General features: G+C 33.0%; 1 protein-coding gene across 4 annotated transcripts in view; it reads right to left on the bottom strand.

Moving 5' to 3' along the window:
* Positions 1 to 16,517, bottom strand: part of LOC118192849 (diuretic hormone receptor-like) — an 82,388-nt gene that overhangs the window by 52,931 nt on the left and 12,940 nt on the right. For 3 of the 4 annotated variants that reach the window (XM_085818932.1, XM_035363870.2, XM_035363871.2), the window contains exon 2: positions 14,892 to 15,014. In XM_085818932.1, coding sequence (XP_085675058.1) covers positions 14,892 to 15,014 — 123 coding nt within the window. Of the gene's footprint in view, positions 1 to 14,891; positions 15,015 to 15,192; positions 15,439 to 16,517 lie in introns of those variants that run through there. The other variant, XM_035363872.2, reaches the window with a different exon arrangement.

Raw genomic sequence — 16,517 nt, forward strand, 5'->3', positions numbered from 1 at the left:
CTCCTTGCGTTCATAAAAACAGACTTATATTAATGAGGGTTTTTCGTATTCATTTATAATGCTTACTTATAAAGTTCAAGTTTTCACCCACCTTCTCAGACATAAGTTTTAAACATTACTGATATTTAATAAAGAAAAATTTATATCTAAAAGGAATACTGCCGAAAAACCTAGGACAAACTTACAGACCAATAATTTCATTCGCTATAATCGGTGATTCTTTACATCCGATCCCTCTGGGAAATTAGATTATTTCCCAAAAAAACCGTAAAAACTAAACGATAAATGACGAAAAAAGAAAAAAAATAGAGAGAAAAGTGAAAAAGAAAATAAAAAATTAGGAAAAAAGGATTAATATTGACACTTTTATCAAAAGAAATGATTAATAAATTTAATTAAAATATTATTAATTTATATTTAAGTATGATTGCTATAAACAGGAACATAATTTCGTCGCCAGTGTGTTAGGTCAATTTTCTAATGAAACGTTGTAAGGATCTTAAGTTTTACAAACGTTTATTTTATTTTAAAACTTTACTATCATCTCTTATTTTCCACTTCCGGCCAGAATAAACGCGTTAACTTGTTTATGCAAACTGTACTTGCTAACGCTTAAGTATTTAAGTTGTGGCTTTTTGCCAAGAGCAGAGTTAGATGCAGAGATAGTGAGCCGCCTTGCCACTGGATTTCACGCGAGCTTGCCATCAGTTTTACAGTCTGCCTTTAAGGTCAGAGGAATAAAATTCCTCTCGAAATCTAAAGACGTATTGTAGTTTTCCGCAGTTTGCGTACTGCATAGAAAACATTTAAAATACATTTAAAAGATCAGTCTTAGTGTTAGTCATTTGTGTAAAGTATTCAAATTTAGCTTTTATTTAAATTTTAGTTAGTCTCTTTTTTACGTTCAGACACAAGTGGTTGGTCTATCCCGAAGCGCGGGAGCGCTTGTAATATCGTGGAAAACAAGAGGCAATTTAACCCTTCTCATCTTATCATTCTTGCTACACTCCATAGTACATAGTTTGTAGTCAAACTCACTGTCTAGTCAGAACACGTCATGTTCACCAAACAGATTAGAAGGAACAGTAGTACTGATAGAGTAAACATCTCCACCAAAATATGTATGATTGCAAAGATTCGATAGCATTATAAAAAAATTTCGTCTTTCAAAAGAACTAAAGAATACAAAAACCCCATTCGAAGAACGGAATTTGGAGAGAATTTATTCTCATATAAAACAAACCGATCAGGATCAAAATTTCATTCCCCGAAAGACGAATCATCATTCAGCTGTACAGCCTCAAAGCCATAAGATTCACTGCTTCCACTTTATCTGCATAAAAAAAAATTTCAATATTTCCAACACAGCATAGCCTTAAATAGATCTCAATCAAATGACTCAATCTAAGAATTTTCTGATAGCTCAATCAAAGAATTTGGATGGAATCAGAGAACTCATTCACATTCTTTGGTTCAATGATCAGGTAGCCAGTATAGGCACAGGAACAGGAAGAACGCATTAAAATTTAGATTTCTTTATTTGCCCCCAAATTTTTTTTTTTTTTTTTTATGACATTGCCAAACAGAAACATTTTTGTCCTTTAAATTGGAAGTGTATGACTACGATTAAGGATAGCGAAGGATAGAAGGGGGTACAAACGTAGATACTACAGAGCAGTTGCATATACAAAATTTCGACGTTCTATGGTTAATCATTTTTATTTATGAGATATACATACCAACGTGCGTACGTACAGACGTCACGATGCCTTAAATTGTTTTCCAATGCACTGATCAATTTGTGGAAGGAAAAGTGCGTGTTGCCATTCGAAAATTCGCAATCGTGTAACTTTTCGACTGGATGTCTGCGGTATAAAATGAGAAGGATATACAATGTTCGGACAATGTGAGGTCATAGACAAACCAGAAACGGGGTAAATATTCAGTCACAGTTACTATAGAGAAGCATTCAGTAGTAAAAAAAAAGTAATTTCAATAGAAGTTGAATGTCAGATGCAATATATATATATATATAATATTATGCACAGTAACGAGGAAAATTGCAGGAAAGTAGATGAGTAATGTCTTTCAGTGATTATTTCGCTGAATTTTCAATGATCACGTGATTACGTAGCCAATCAGGAAATAAATGTACTGTATTCAAATTCTCAACATTATGAATATATTCACAGAAGAAAAACAGACTGTCCTTGCAGATATGCATTTATCTATACAGATGATGTAGAAATATGGTAAATTAAAATAAATACCTACAGTGACAGAAAAGATTCAAATCCAATCAGTAATTCGCAATAAAAGCTCAGTAGAAGTATAAGAAGATAAGGTCACCAGAAGTATAAGATCAAAGTTAATTTCACAGTGCAAAACTAAAGTTCAAACGTTCGGGAAAAATTCATGACTGTGAAATTAAATACATATGCAGGATACATTCGAGATAATTTAGAATGAAAATAAGTAATGCCGAGTAGAAAAATGCAAGTCGAGATTAATTTTGTCTGTATAACATCTGGTGTGATACGACGTACCAGTGATATAGAGTTGCAGAATAAATACTTGAAAAACAATTTTTGCTTGAAACGCACATAGTAAAAAAGTAAAAGTAAAGCATTATTGCAAAGAATAGCTACTGGTAGAGGGGTAAACAGAGTCAACGTTCATCACTAAATGAAGATATTAAAGAAGTGTACCGCTGAGTATCAATCTGATGAATATCCACTGAGTATCGATCTTGGGCTTCGTACCGCAAATATTACGATATCGTACTGCAAATATTGGGATAAAGCGGACTGTGGAATTTATACCCATGTTCTGGGTACTACTGAATGCCATAATTTGCAACTACGGTTTTGTTGACCTGCTTTAACATACCTGAAATTTCTCTGGCAGTTGTCGTAGAAAAATTCGATAACGTTCTTCGAAACGATTTTTTATTGCTGCTTAGTAGAGTGACAGGATTTATGCATTTTACTTTGTCACTTCATAAGATATTTTATGTTAATTAACCAATTGTTATGATTTGTATCTTTACAATATGCATTTTACTTTGTCACTTCATAAGATATTTTATGTTAATTAACCAATTCTTATGATTTGTATCCTTCCCGTTAGCTCTCGCCAAGCTGTAAATAAGTTAAGAATATTTAAGGGTCTCGAATGGTTTAGAGATAGAACTCTTGGTAACGATTCTTTCAGCCTTTTTTTTTTCTACCACCCAGCTCTGCGAGGTTAATATTCCGGCATTAGCCCTTTGCTAGCCGACGTTAGATCGCGCCGTTAAATTTGAGCCAGCGTAGTTAGGCAAATTTTTGTGTAGTCTTCCGCTACGATATTTTTATATCTTAAATTCATCTCTGAGTTATTTTACTACCACAAAGTTTATTGTGATTGATTGTACGCACAAATAGTGATTTTAGTTTAAATTCGAGTTTAAGAAAAGGTTTATTTTAAACTTTCATAAGTATCTGTCATATTTACTTCGACGGAGCGATAATTCGCTTATCAGTCTACCAATGTCTGAATACTTGGTTTTGGTCTCATTTGATTATGATAAAGCACTCCAGGGCCGTCTGCCCAAGGGAAGAGATGCTTTCATACAGGACTTTCTTAGGGAAACTGACTCGTATATATGTTCTACATGAGGAAAATGAAGAAAATGTCGATGCAGGCAGACCGCTTTCCGGGATTCGAAACGTGTACCCAACTACCAGTGTTCGTCGACTCCACCGCTCGGCCGATTTTGAGCAGGTTGTGAAGAACTTTGTGTTAACTTTATATAATTAGGACTTTATAAGTTGCAAGAAATGCTTTTAAGGAATAACTTTTCTTCAACAACTAACAGTTTCTCGGAAAATATTCTCGAAATACTTAATTTTGTTATACTTCTATATAAATCTTACTTTATTAATCACGATGCTTTTATCGATAATTGGACTCCAGAAACCACAGTTTCAAAACACGCTTGTCGCTCGATTTACGAAGCAATCAGTGAAAATAATTAAAAAGTGTAATCCGCTAACTCACAATTTTTGAAGCAATTACAATATAAACGACCAATTGTTAACGGAGGAAATAAATTGCAAACGCTGTAAAAGAGACTAATTTCAAACAATTTTCGTAATTTAAATTCCTGATGCAAAGTTAAGTCATTTGTACTTTTCCGACTAAAATATTCTGAAAGTAATTTCTATCCCATCAAAGAGTATCTGTCAATTATTTCGTCTTCCTCTAATTTCTGAAGTTGGAACAAAGTTTATTCTAATTAAATTTCCTGCTTCAAAGCGACTAAAAGTTTTACATAATTGAGATAATTCTGAAAAGAAATATAATTAAAACAGGTTGTGGAAGAACTCTTTCTCTTTGTAGCAAAGTAGGAAGTGGGTATCCGTTTTGCGAAAAATACCTTTCATACAAGATTTTCCAATGACACAGCTAATTTATATTTACATAACTAATGGGAAGATCAATGAAACAACGCTTCTAGCTTGAGAATGGTTAGGTTAGGTTATTTAGTTACGGCAAAGCCTCGAGGGCTATCTGCCTAAGGGGAGGGATGCCTTTCGTGGAGGACTTTCTAAGGGAAACTGGCTCGTATACACGTTACACATGGGGAAAACCACGAAAACACCCATGCAGTCAGCCCGTTCGCGGGATTCGAACCTCGGACCGAACTACCAGTGTTCAGCGACTTTACCGCTCGGCCGCTGGTAGGCCAGCTTGAGAATGTAACGCATTTTGACATGTAAGCTCTGATCCGCCCTACTCTATTAATCTTGATAAATTTTAAAAGGACAACCTATGATCAGTCACAGACCGAAGAAAGCGTGTGAAATGCGGAAGACATATTTTAAATGTGTAGGAATCGTATTTCTGTGCTTCACCAAATTTGCAAACGATTTTTTATAGTTTTGGTTTAAAGAGCTTTCATTTCGTTTTGTTAAATCTTATTACGTTGCTTATTGTTACTGCAGTTTAAAAGCACCACAAATTCATACCACAGAACACTATTTTAAATTTCTTATTAGTCCAAAGGGCCTTTGTCCCTGAAGGACTATTGTTTTCGTTTTGCGATTTTGCTTCGAATCATTCTGAATGTCCGTTTCACTTTTCAAACTGTTGTCACCAAATGTTATCGCCCTGTATTGTATTTGAAGAAATTAAATAATGAAGAATGTGCATAAATGTGTGTATGTTTCTCGCATTGTGATAAAACATTGGTACCTGCAGCCATCCAATTTTGATTGACGTAATCCTACTGAGAACATGGGCATCTGAAAGCCCAAATTTGAAATTTGGAATTTGTTTTATTATCGATTTCATATTTTGTAAAACTTTAACGAATTTTTGATTAACAAACTCAATATTTCAAAGCGAGCAATGGCAATGTTCTGAATTTTATGGTTTGAGTGCGAAGAATATGGTATTTAATAAATAAAGTTAACACACAAAATGTTAAAAAAAACGCCCCTTTGGACGTAATTTAAAATCTGAAACTTTTCAGGTTTTCTTTTTTTTAATTTTTTTCTTTATTTTTTAGTTTTAAAGCTTCTGTCGGAGGTTTTGCATTATGCTACTTTACGCTACCAGATATTTATGATTTTGGCAAGTGTATATTTATGATTTTGGCATTACGAAAAATATAAGACCTTCAATTTATCTTGAATGTGATCTGACAAACAACTAGCTCCTAGAATGCTACTATTCCGTGACGAATAAAATATTTTAGTTTAGTTTAAATTTTTGTCAGTTTGTAATAGCTTAAAAAATTAACACCTTCAGAAATAGCAAATACACTTCAATAATTAAGGTTTGTTTTAATTATTAGATAGTATCTAATCAATTTAATTTAAAATGTATTTTCTTTATTACTTATCCGATCGGTATTTTTTTAAATATCTGCATCACCATTACATATCAAGAATGGCAAATTTCTTGTCAGTAAAAGTCGCATGTTAAGATTCAGGAAAGTTTGAGAGCCACAACGAGATTTTCCAAACGCTACCAGTTCATATTTACATCAGGAGCCAGTTTCCCTTAGAAAGTCCTCCACGAAGGCATCCCTCCCCTTAGGCAGATAGCCCTAGTGTGTTTTGCCATAATTAAATACACACACACACATATTTACATCAGTTAAAAAGCAATAAAATAGGTTTCAAATGGAAAGAAACCTCTGAAAACTTTGTAAAAAGGAATTAATTACTTTTTTGAGGCACTAAGAGTTTTAATTTGCAATATTTCATACGTAAATTTTATTTGCGTAATAGCCGCATCACTCGCCTGTGAGAACAGCATGCCACTCGCGAGACACGTTATAATTACCCTCTGTTTCAGAGAATAAAACATGCTTCTAATGTCACATATTACATAACTAAGCGCGGTGCTGTTTATTCTTCATGTATTTTTATTTAAAAAAACTGAAAATTAATGCAACATACTATAATATTTACGAGTATTTATTCTACACTTGTTTCGAAAGTCAATTAATATCTATAAAATATTATTTCGAATTTCAATCGCTTTCGAATATTTTTCTTTTTCATTACTGAGAGATACCTTTTTACGTCCATGTATGAAGTTAAAGAAGTATTGTAATCGCGAAGAATTTGTTATATCATATTTCAAAGATAATATCCATTTTTACCACTCTTGAAATCATTTGAAAGTTTTTTTTTTTTTTTTTTTTTTTTTTGACATCTGTGCGTACGGGCAGAATAAAGGACATTTTTCCCTAAATGGTTTGTAAAATGGATTTAATATATATATATATATATATTTCTACTCTTTACCCTGCTCGGTGAGCTCAGTTTTTTATTCTTGTTGTGCTGGTCAGTTGTGCGTTTCTTCCTTTAAAAGTGATTGAATTAGATTGTTCTTATGTTCTGGTTAATGCTGTAGTTAATTCCCATGCAATAGTTGTAGATGTATCAACAATTTAAAATTTTAAGTGGCGCTAAGCCTAAAATGCGCCCTGTCAGCTGGTCGAATTGTTTGTTTTTGCGTAGAAACTCTAGTTTTAGTTGTAAAAGTTGCTTTTTTAACTGTTTTTAACTGTATCTGGCATTTTAGGCTTTTTTGCATTTTATAATTTTTAATGAAGATTGAGTTCTTATGTGTTTTCGCACAAAATCTATCCACCGTGAAAACTGCACAAAATTTATCCACTTCCAACACACTTTAAATGATTCAGGCACTTAAAAAAAAAAAAAAAAAAAAAAAGGCGAAAGTATTTTGCTTTGTAAAAAGTGTAAAAGCAACTTTACGGCTTGAAATTTGAAATTGGTCATTTTCGAAAACCTCAATGATGGTCTGCTATTTTACGTTTAGAATCATTGAACAATCTAGGTCATATTAAAACGAAAATTAGATGCCAAATCTATGCATTTTAAAGATGCAAATCTAAAACACTATTTCAAGCAAATATTCCAACAAATGTCTCTTTAAAAAATCTGTTATTTTATAAAGAAAATAATTCCTGACATTAATACTTGAACATTTGGGCATAACATGCTTGATAAAGAATTCTTAAATAAGTATTTGAGAAAATTAAATATGTGTCACCTTTCGTGGCACTTTAATGAATCTCTTTTCAAATGTAAATTTATTCTTTATTTTCCAAAGCGGTTCAATTTCCTGATCTCTTTCATAACAGCCGCTTTAGAAATCGTCTTTGAGAGGAAAGACTAATTAGTTTGCGTAAAATTAAAAGTAAAACAGAGCTCATGCAGTAGTTGACATAAGCATTTGAGTCACAGAATTCTTTCAATACTGATTTCCTATCTGGTTCATAAGCTATTTTTATTTCGGAAATGTTAATAGTTGTTAATCTTGTAATTGTTCTGAAATTGAAGTGCCACAAGTCTTGTATTTTAAACATTAATCTGGCAGAGAAACATTACAATTTATTTCATATTTTCTGATTTTGCAGATCTATTTTATAAAAAATTAATGATACATGTGAATCGCAAAACTTCCATTGGATAAGTTTTAAAGCTCAAATTTGGAACTTTGAGGTTATACTGGTTCTCAGCAGGAGACGTATTGGCCTCCTCTTGCCAGTTCCTCAGTGTATTCCAAGTTGGCCCTGACAAGTGTGAATCTGTAGAGTGATTTTCTCCCGTAGAAGTAGGTACATTGCGAAAAAAAAAAAAGAAAATGGGACAGTTCTGTATCTCCCGTTTCCCTACTGGGTCGATTGACGAAATTCAACTTGCGTTTTTCATGTCTCGAAAGCTCGACTTAGGATATGTATTAGATTTATATATAGCATTGTTCTAATAGAGGTATTTTGACACGAAATCGGACTTTTTCTGAAATGACATGCCAATTTTTTTTCCATATTTCCAATCTACGACTCAAATTATGCCAAGCTGTCAAGTTCTGTCATAATTGCACGAGTAATTTTTAAAAAATCAGCCCTAGAAAATTTAGCTCCTCAGTGTTAATTGAATTTGATTTATATTTATTCATATCTCTTTTTTTATTAAACTTACTTGATTCCTTTTTCCAGAATTCGAAATGTATGCTTAATGCAATATAATTCGCACATTTTTTATGGTTTATTTTTGAATTTGTATTTTTAAATATCATTTATAAATTTTTCGAAACAATTTTTGTATTATAAACCTATAAAATTTTTAACATCATCTTAAAGTAGCTGTATTTCTGGGCACACTTGCAAAAAATTATTTTTATTCAAAATTTTCTAAGCTATAGTAGATGAATTTACATGTTGGCGTGTTTTGAAATTTGGCATTTTAGTTATAAGCGATAACAGCCACAAGTATGGTTTACCCACTTTGCTAATATTATTTGAAAATAGGAATGATGAACACAATGGAACGTGAAAAAGGAAAGGAAGCTAGGTTGCTATAAATTAAGAAGTTCGCCAAGTGATAACCTTTTTTCCGCTCGTGTACAATGGAAAAAAAGGAAAGGAATTAGGTTGCTATAAATAAATTAAGAAGTTCGCCCAATGAATTATTCTTGGCGCAAACTGAAAAAAAAAGCGCTAAGATAAACTTTCGGAAAAATTTAACATTTAGGCAAAATTTGAGTCGTAGAATCGAAATATGGAAAAACATTGGCATGTCATTTCAGAAAAAGTCCGATTTTGTGTCAAAATACTTATTGGAACAATGTTACATGTAAAACTAATATATATATGATAAGTCGCGCTTCCCAGACATGAAAAACGCAATTTGAATTTCGTCAATAATCGGCCCAGTAGAACGGAATACATAGAACTGTCCTTCCACCCCGCCCCCTCTCCGCAGAGTATATCTGAAAGCGGAAAGAAAGTGAAGCAAGCACCTTGCTTCTGGAAGTTAGCTGCTCGGCTGCTGTGTTCAAAGAGGGAGATACTCCTGATCGGTTCGTGATCTTATTTTAGGAGATGGGCGGCAAAAGGGCGGTATCTCTTACCTTCTGCTAAGATTTCACATACTAGGATGTCTGCAAAATTGACAAGATTATTGCAGATGGATTTATTCAAGAAATTTTCGTTCATTCTGGAAATAAAGTTCGGAATACCTTCCATATTCAAGTCAGAGTGGAGAATCTTATTTCTTACGTGGTACGGTGTGCATTGGTGATGATGCGTAACACCTTGTTTTGAAGTACGTTCAGTTAACCTTCAAAGCTCAAATTTCAAGTCCCTCTTTATGCCGCGATTAGCATGTAAACTTGAATGCTGTGTTCCAGCAGTCATGAAATATAAATGCTACTAGCTACTATGAGCGCTAGAGGTGAAGAAATGCTTGAGCTGAGCTGTGCAGGATATCTAAAGGGGAGTTCAAATTTATTTTCTATTGAAGAAAGTAAACCTGAATTTAATACTTTAAAACTGGTTGTTTAGACCAAGGTTCTTGTATTGATCCCTTTTAAAAAAATGGTTTTCTTCATCGACCCTCTTACATTTTTTGCTATAATGCACAGCATACAACGCAATCATAATAACAGTAATTGCACATAAATATGTAAGATATTTTCTTCCTTCGTTCTGCTTCTCATGCATTTGTGGTGGGTCCTGAAGCAAGCCAGATCTGTATTCAGAAGGTCCGTAGTTCGAATCCCAGGGAGGGAAATATACATTTTTTACGTTCCTGCATCGGTATAACCTAATAACTCTACAAATAACTTAAACATAATAATAAAAAAAGAATGCAAATAAAAGTTTTGCAGAAATGGCTTATTAGCTTTATTTTTATTTTATTTTATTTATTTATTTATTTATTTATTTTTATTTTTATTTTTTTATTTTATTTTATTTTATTTTATTTTTTTTTCGTTATTTTTGATTTTGCGAATGTAAATAAGTTTTCAGAAGCAACTCCCATATTTTATTGTACAGAAGTTTGATTTTAAGTTTGAGACGGCTAGGTTTGATGTAGTGAGGCAATTTTTTTTTGACATTTGGCACAAAATAAGTTAATTATTAAAATATTTCTTTCAGAATCTGAAAACAAAACAATTTGAAGGATTGAACATGGTTCGGAAACGAAATCTAATGAAGTAGTTGCTACTTCATGGAATTATATGCTGGATGACAGAAGAGGAATTTTGTTGCAACGTGTAAAGTTAGAAATTATTGAAAATAAAAAAATGGCTGATCTGAAGATATGAAGCTTTGTTTTTAATTGTTTATTCTAATACCAAATTTTTAATTTTGGTGCATCGTATTGGGAAGTTTGTATGAACCACCTGGAGTAAAATTAATGTTGGAACTCTCGAAGGTGGGGTAAGTAATAATATTTAGTTCAAAGAATTTGTAGATAATAGTTTGTTTCAGTTTCGAAAAAGGAAAGTGAAATTGCATTGTGTAGTAGTAGCTCGTTTGCGGTTTCATTCAGCAGTATAGAATCTTCTTGTTGTAGCACTGTTATTATTAATGGCTAAACAGTTAGACATACTTATGAAAAAGCAACGTACCTACCATAACGGACAGGTCACGAAATTAATATCAAATAGAAAATCGTATGCCTGAAACACATATAGTAATAGATGAATTAGAAAGCCATTTTAGTTCAGTTACAAATCAAAGACGAACAGCTGAAATCTATTGGCAATAAAATCGAAGATGATGCAGAAATGCAATTGGTAATAGAGAGCATATTACAAATGACAAATGTAATGAATTTATTATATTTAACTCGGCAAAATTTTAAAAAATAAATAGAATCGTTGTAATCCTCATTTGTACAAGAACCCGCATGTGTGCAGCACATAACAAAACAAAGTAGGCAAAATACAAACGCGAAGTTACCTAAAGGATTATACATATTTTACGGGAACCAGTCTGTGTATTTAAATTTCTGCCATCAATTCAAAAATTCTATTGACAAAATTCCTTCCCTTTCGAATGTCGAAATTTTTTTTTCATTTGTTTAGTTGCCTTAAAGGCAAAGCTCTTTCTCGTATTAAAGATTTCGCTATTATCTCAAACAACTATAAGTCAGTTCGTAAACTTATCCAAGATACCTTTGGCCCAAAAGACGTGTTAATCAATGCTCATATGTGTAAACTTTTGAGCATGACACCGTTAAAGAACATTTCTAGTTTACAAGAGTTGAGAAATCTGTATTTTAAGTAGCAAACCCTAAATCCTTCTCTGAAACGTTTAGGTATAAAATCAGAAAATTATAATGTAAAGCTTTGTGCTGTATTTTGAACCTTTTTCCCAGCGAACTCAACCCTATGATTCAGCAAAAATCCAATTTCGAGCACTACTCATAACTTAAAGGAGTTGATTGACTTTTTACATAGTTCCAGTTACTGCAAGGGAGAGAATATTTCATATACACTCTCTTTCTTTGCACGCAACAAGTAGCCAGTATAAACAATCTAACTACAGAAATTTGGGAGCCCCCAATCGCAATAAATTTCTTTACTTCGCTTATGAATTGCTGACCAGTATTACATCAAACACTTGTATATTTTGCATTCAGCAGCACATGAGATATTTGTGTGAGGATTTGAACTCTCTTTCTGTCTCTCTCAAAAAAAAAAGAGAGAGAGAGCTTCTACTAGAAAAAAGAAATTTATTATGTTGTAATATAAATTGCTGTGTAAAGGCCTGCAAAGAGGTAAACTGCTCTATTTGCAACCGTAAATGCGCCCACGAAATATGCTTTAAATTAGAAAATTTTTTAAAAACAAAGGATTGAATATGGTTCTGAAACAGTTGTTACTTCATCGAATTATACGCTGGTGACAGAAGAGGAGTTTTTTTGCAGTGTGTAGCGGTAGAAGTTGTTGAAAAAAATGGCTATTATGAAGATTTGAAGCTGTGTTTTTTTATTGCTTATTCGGATATCATTTTTTAAATACAAAATATTAAACGAGTTCCTTGTTTTCCACTGTAAATTGTGATTTTACTAAACACTGCTTCTACTAAGAAGAAAGAAAAGGCAGTACCGTCGGTTCGGCAACAAATATAATTTTAGGATATTTCTCTCGGATTACTTTAAATTAAAAAACTTACTGTACCCACATGTTTGAACCATATTTGAGCTTAAACACCCTCCTTCAATGCAATCAACACTTTTTGCACACAAAATATATCGCAGTTCAGCTGATCTATAAGCCATGATAATACATTCAAATGTGCAGCATTTGGGAAACAAACACTGAAATAGTCTTAAATTTTACAAGATGTATAATAATATATCATCTACAGAATTTTAAAGTTCTTCGCAATTTTTGATTGTGTTTTCATGTGTTCCTTCGTTTGCTTGCTTATATTGCACTTAATGTGCAGAGACATTAGGTTGTTTTTCTAACCTGATGAAGTAATAAATGCGCATTGCCCTCGCCGAGACTCGAACCTCGGACCTCTTGAATACGCGTCGAGCGTGCTTACCATTACACCACTAAGGTATTTTAAGAAGGCTGGAGAAATACTTTATATACTCCTCCTTTTAAAGGGCGACTAGGATTAGGAGACCCAATCGCCAAATCCTGGTGGTGGATTATCATCATCCACCATCTTTTTTTTTTCGGGCGCCACCCTAGAGACATTAGTTTAGTTTGAAAGCAAGAGAGATGAAAAATGAGCAATGCCTTCGCCGGGACCCGAACCTCCGACCTCTCGATAGGCACCGAGTGTGTTGACCACTACACTGCGAAGGCATACTAAGAAGGCTGGAGAAATAAATAAATGCTTAAAAGAATGTGTATGCTGAGCCGACAACCTGGGATAGTTAGCGACGCTGACTGCCGTAGCGAAGGCACCGTGTTCGAATCCGGGAGAAGGCGTGGATGTCTGTAAATGTATAATGTCTGTGTTGCATTGGAGCACCCTAAATATGGGAAGAGCCGAAAGTCCTGTCCAGTGGGAGACCCTCGGACCCGTTCCACTGGAGTGTTCTCCATCAAAATGGGGGCGGAAATGAGTAAAGTCGGACTGTCACCTGGATGGTGATCAAGGCTTTTGCTAAAGGGCAAGCTCAATCTTGCTCTCCTTTCCACGATGAATTTCGTGGGCAAGTTCTTATGTTACTGTCAGGCAAGTGAGATTAGTCACAACATGAAAAATAATATTATTGATTTTTAAAATAGGCTAAATAATTTTAGATTATTTTTTCTCTCATGCAGAGAGGTTTAATACATTTTAGAACGATTTTGTTTAATCGTTTGCTTAAAACTGTAAACATAATTTTTTTTAATATTCGATCTGATAGCCCTTTTTGTGGACTGTAAGTATGCATTGTAATTTCTATAATAGATGGCTTTTTCTTAAAATTTCCGGGGGTAGTACTTTTCATTCTTCACCTTCTAGAGTGCATTTATCATGGTGGATTTGCGCTTAGAAAGAGCCCTTTTGAAGACTTCCTTCACCTTCTTCCTTTTCTTTTCGCCTTCTTTCAAATGTCTATGACCAGTTCAGGTAAAGAAGGACATAACTATGTAAGTTTAATTTTTCCTCGCATTTTGAAAAAAAAAAAACTGATTAAAATTGGATCCTGTCCTAAATGAAACAGTATGCAGCGGAGAATTTCCAAAATTACGGAATCCTGGTATCAAGAAAAAAGGGGCGTTAATAGGCACAACATGCAGTTTTATTTGCGAAAGGATAGAAAATTACGATGCAATGTGAAAATCTGCGACAAGCGATTTCAGTTTCTATACCCTCGTATCTTTTGATTATATAAATAAAGTAATAACGATCAATTCTTTCAAACTTCTACAGGAATGACTGGCGATGAAGTGATGACATGTTTGGCATGATATCCGCCAACTTACACGATCGATAGGATTTCGAATTTGGTTTTATTCTCATACGCTTCAGTTCTACGAAAAATACTTCAGGTTCATGTTTTAGAAACTGAATCGAAATCTTACATAAATGTCGCATGTAAGCTTTTGATATTCAAACTGATAACAAATAAGGAGACATTTGTTCATAATATTAGAGCAGATAGCATATAATGCAGATTTCAAAGAGTCGCTAGTCTAAAAGAGAAATTTTAATATAATTCAAAAATACATATAGAAGATTTGTAAACGTCAGAATTTTATCTCTTCTACATTTTTAAGCAAGACTAATAAACAAGGTAAAGTGAGAATGTCAAATTTTAACATCCCTCTCCTTGAGCGTGACGTTATTTAAGTAACAAAATATTATTACGATCTTACGATCTTTAACAATTAAGAGATTATGATTGTTTAAGTCATAAAACTTCATAAAAATATTAATCACTTAATATATCGATAAAAATTTAGAAAAATGTCATATTGAATTTTGGCATATTGCAGAATCAGGTGCAGAATAATATTTTAATTTACTGAAACATTTATTAATTAAGAATTTAACAGGGAATAAACAACAATTTAAATTGTATTAATTTCTGGCTCAAAAATAACGTTTATTTGCTTACTGCTAGTATCGTATTTCACTCCGTTCAATTCTGCAAAACACGGAACGCTAACCAAGCTTCCAGCTGGGGTAGTTGGCCAGCAAGAGACTCCGTCCCACGAAGCATTGCAAAACATATTTAGTCCTGTAACAGATTAAAAATAAATTAAAAACGATTATTTTACTGTCTAATTACTTACCTTATTTCCCCTTGTTATATGAAGCATTCTAACACTGAGGGATCGGAAAATTGAAAAAAAAAAAAAAAAATAACGGAAAATATTGCATAAAATTATTGAAATCAGGATTTATTCAGTACACACTTCGTCATCACTGTTCAGAACTCCAGTAATCAGAATATCAGATCTCCCTTAAAGTGACCAATAACCCAATGTGCAGTTCCCCAAATGCACTGCATCAGTTCATCTTAAATGTAGACAGACCTTGACCTAAAAATAGTCTTTTGTAGTTCCTTATCTTTAGGTTAAATTTGACTTAATGTACACTCGGAGGAAAGCTTCTTTGTTAGGAACTAGAAAAGATATTATTTGAAACCTTCGCACCTCTTTGTTCGTTTAGAAATGGAGAGGAGAAGAAATTGTTGTGAATCTCAAATGTAATTTCAGACATTTCGTTTTTTTTTTTAAAGAAACTCGATTAAGTAAAGTCCTTGGGGTAATGCGCACGCCGCCGTGGGCAGTTTTTCACCCTTGGTCTCGTTCATCGTCACCATTTTCATTGGCATCGGCGCCACCGTTGTATAAGATATACCCTGTTTTTAGACAGCAATTATTTAAAGAAAAATTGCGTCTTATACACAGGAAAATACCTTAAACACTAACGTCATCAGAGAAAGATAATTTTTCATACATTTAGTGCAAAAGTTACACAACACTACATGACAGCACATATATAAACACATTTTAAAATTCATCACAATACGAACTTTAATAATAAAAAAATCAGTTTAAAGATAATGTATAGAAAATTCAAAAGATTTTGAAGATTTAAAATAAAAACTTTATTGTAAATGTTATGCATGAGAAAATGGAGAAAACTTAATATAAAAACGTTCTTACAATTCTTGTAAAATATTAAAAAAATTTTAAGCTAAAAGAAATTATTGTGATAAAATTTAAAATATAAAAATTTTCTATTAGTCAATGAATTTTAAACGTGTTTCAAGATGTATACATTTTTCAGTGGACTTTTGTCTTGAATTTCAATGCACATCATTTGGGCACACTGCTTACAAGTTTGTCGAGGTAGTTCATTGAAATTATATGATGCCAGCATGAAATTATAGTTAATTATACTTTATTCTTTTTATTCTTTATTGTGTTTCTGTTTCAATGTCATCCAGATATTTTCAAAAGAGCTGGGATCAGGCTTTTAGGCCATTGCAATTTCTATACTAATTTAGGAAAATTTTACTTTTCTTCTGTTAGTACCCAGTGACATAGAATTATCCTCTTGAGAGATGTGAGTATGGTTTTGAAACCTGTTAAAAGCTGAAAGAGACTGCTTTTGTTTTAAATATGTTAATGTATTGGGCCGCATTCATTTTTCCTTGTACAATGTTGAACTCGACTTACTTCATATACTATGGAGATACAGCTCCACTTCGCATCGTAATTTTAACAAAATG

This window comes from Stegodyphus dumicola, chromosome 6 (genome assembly GCF_044657685.1).
Source record: "Stegodyphus dumicola isolate Sdum_Otavi_A_Nest chromosome 6, ASM4465768v1".
In the NCBI taxonomy this organism is placed as follows: domain Eukaryota; kingdom Metazoa; phylum Arthropoda; class Arachnida; order Araneae; family Eresidae; genus Stegodyphus; species Stegodyphus dumicola.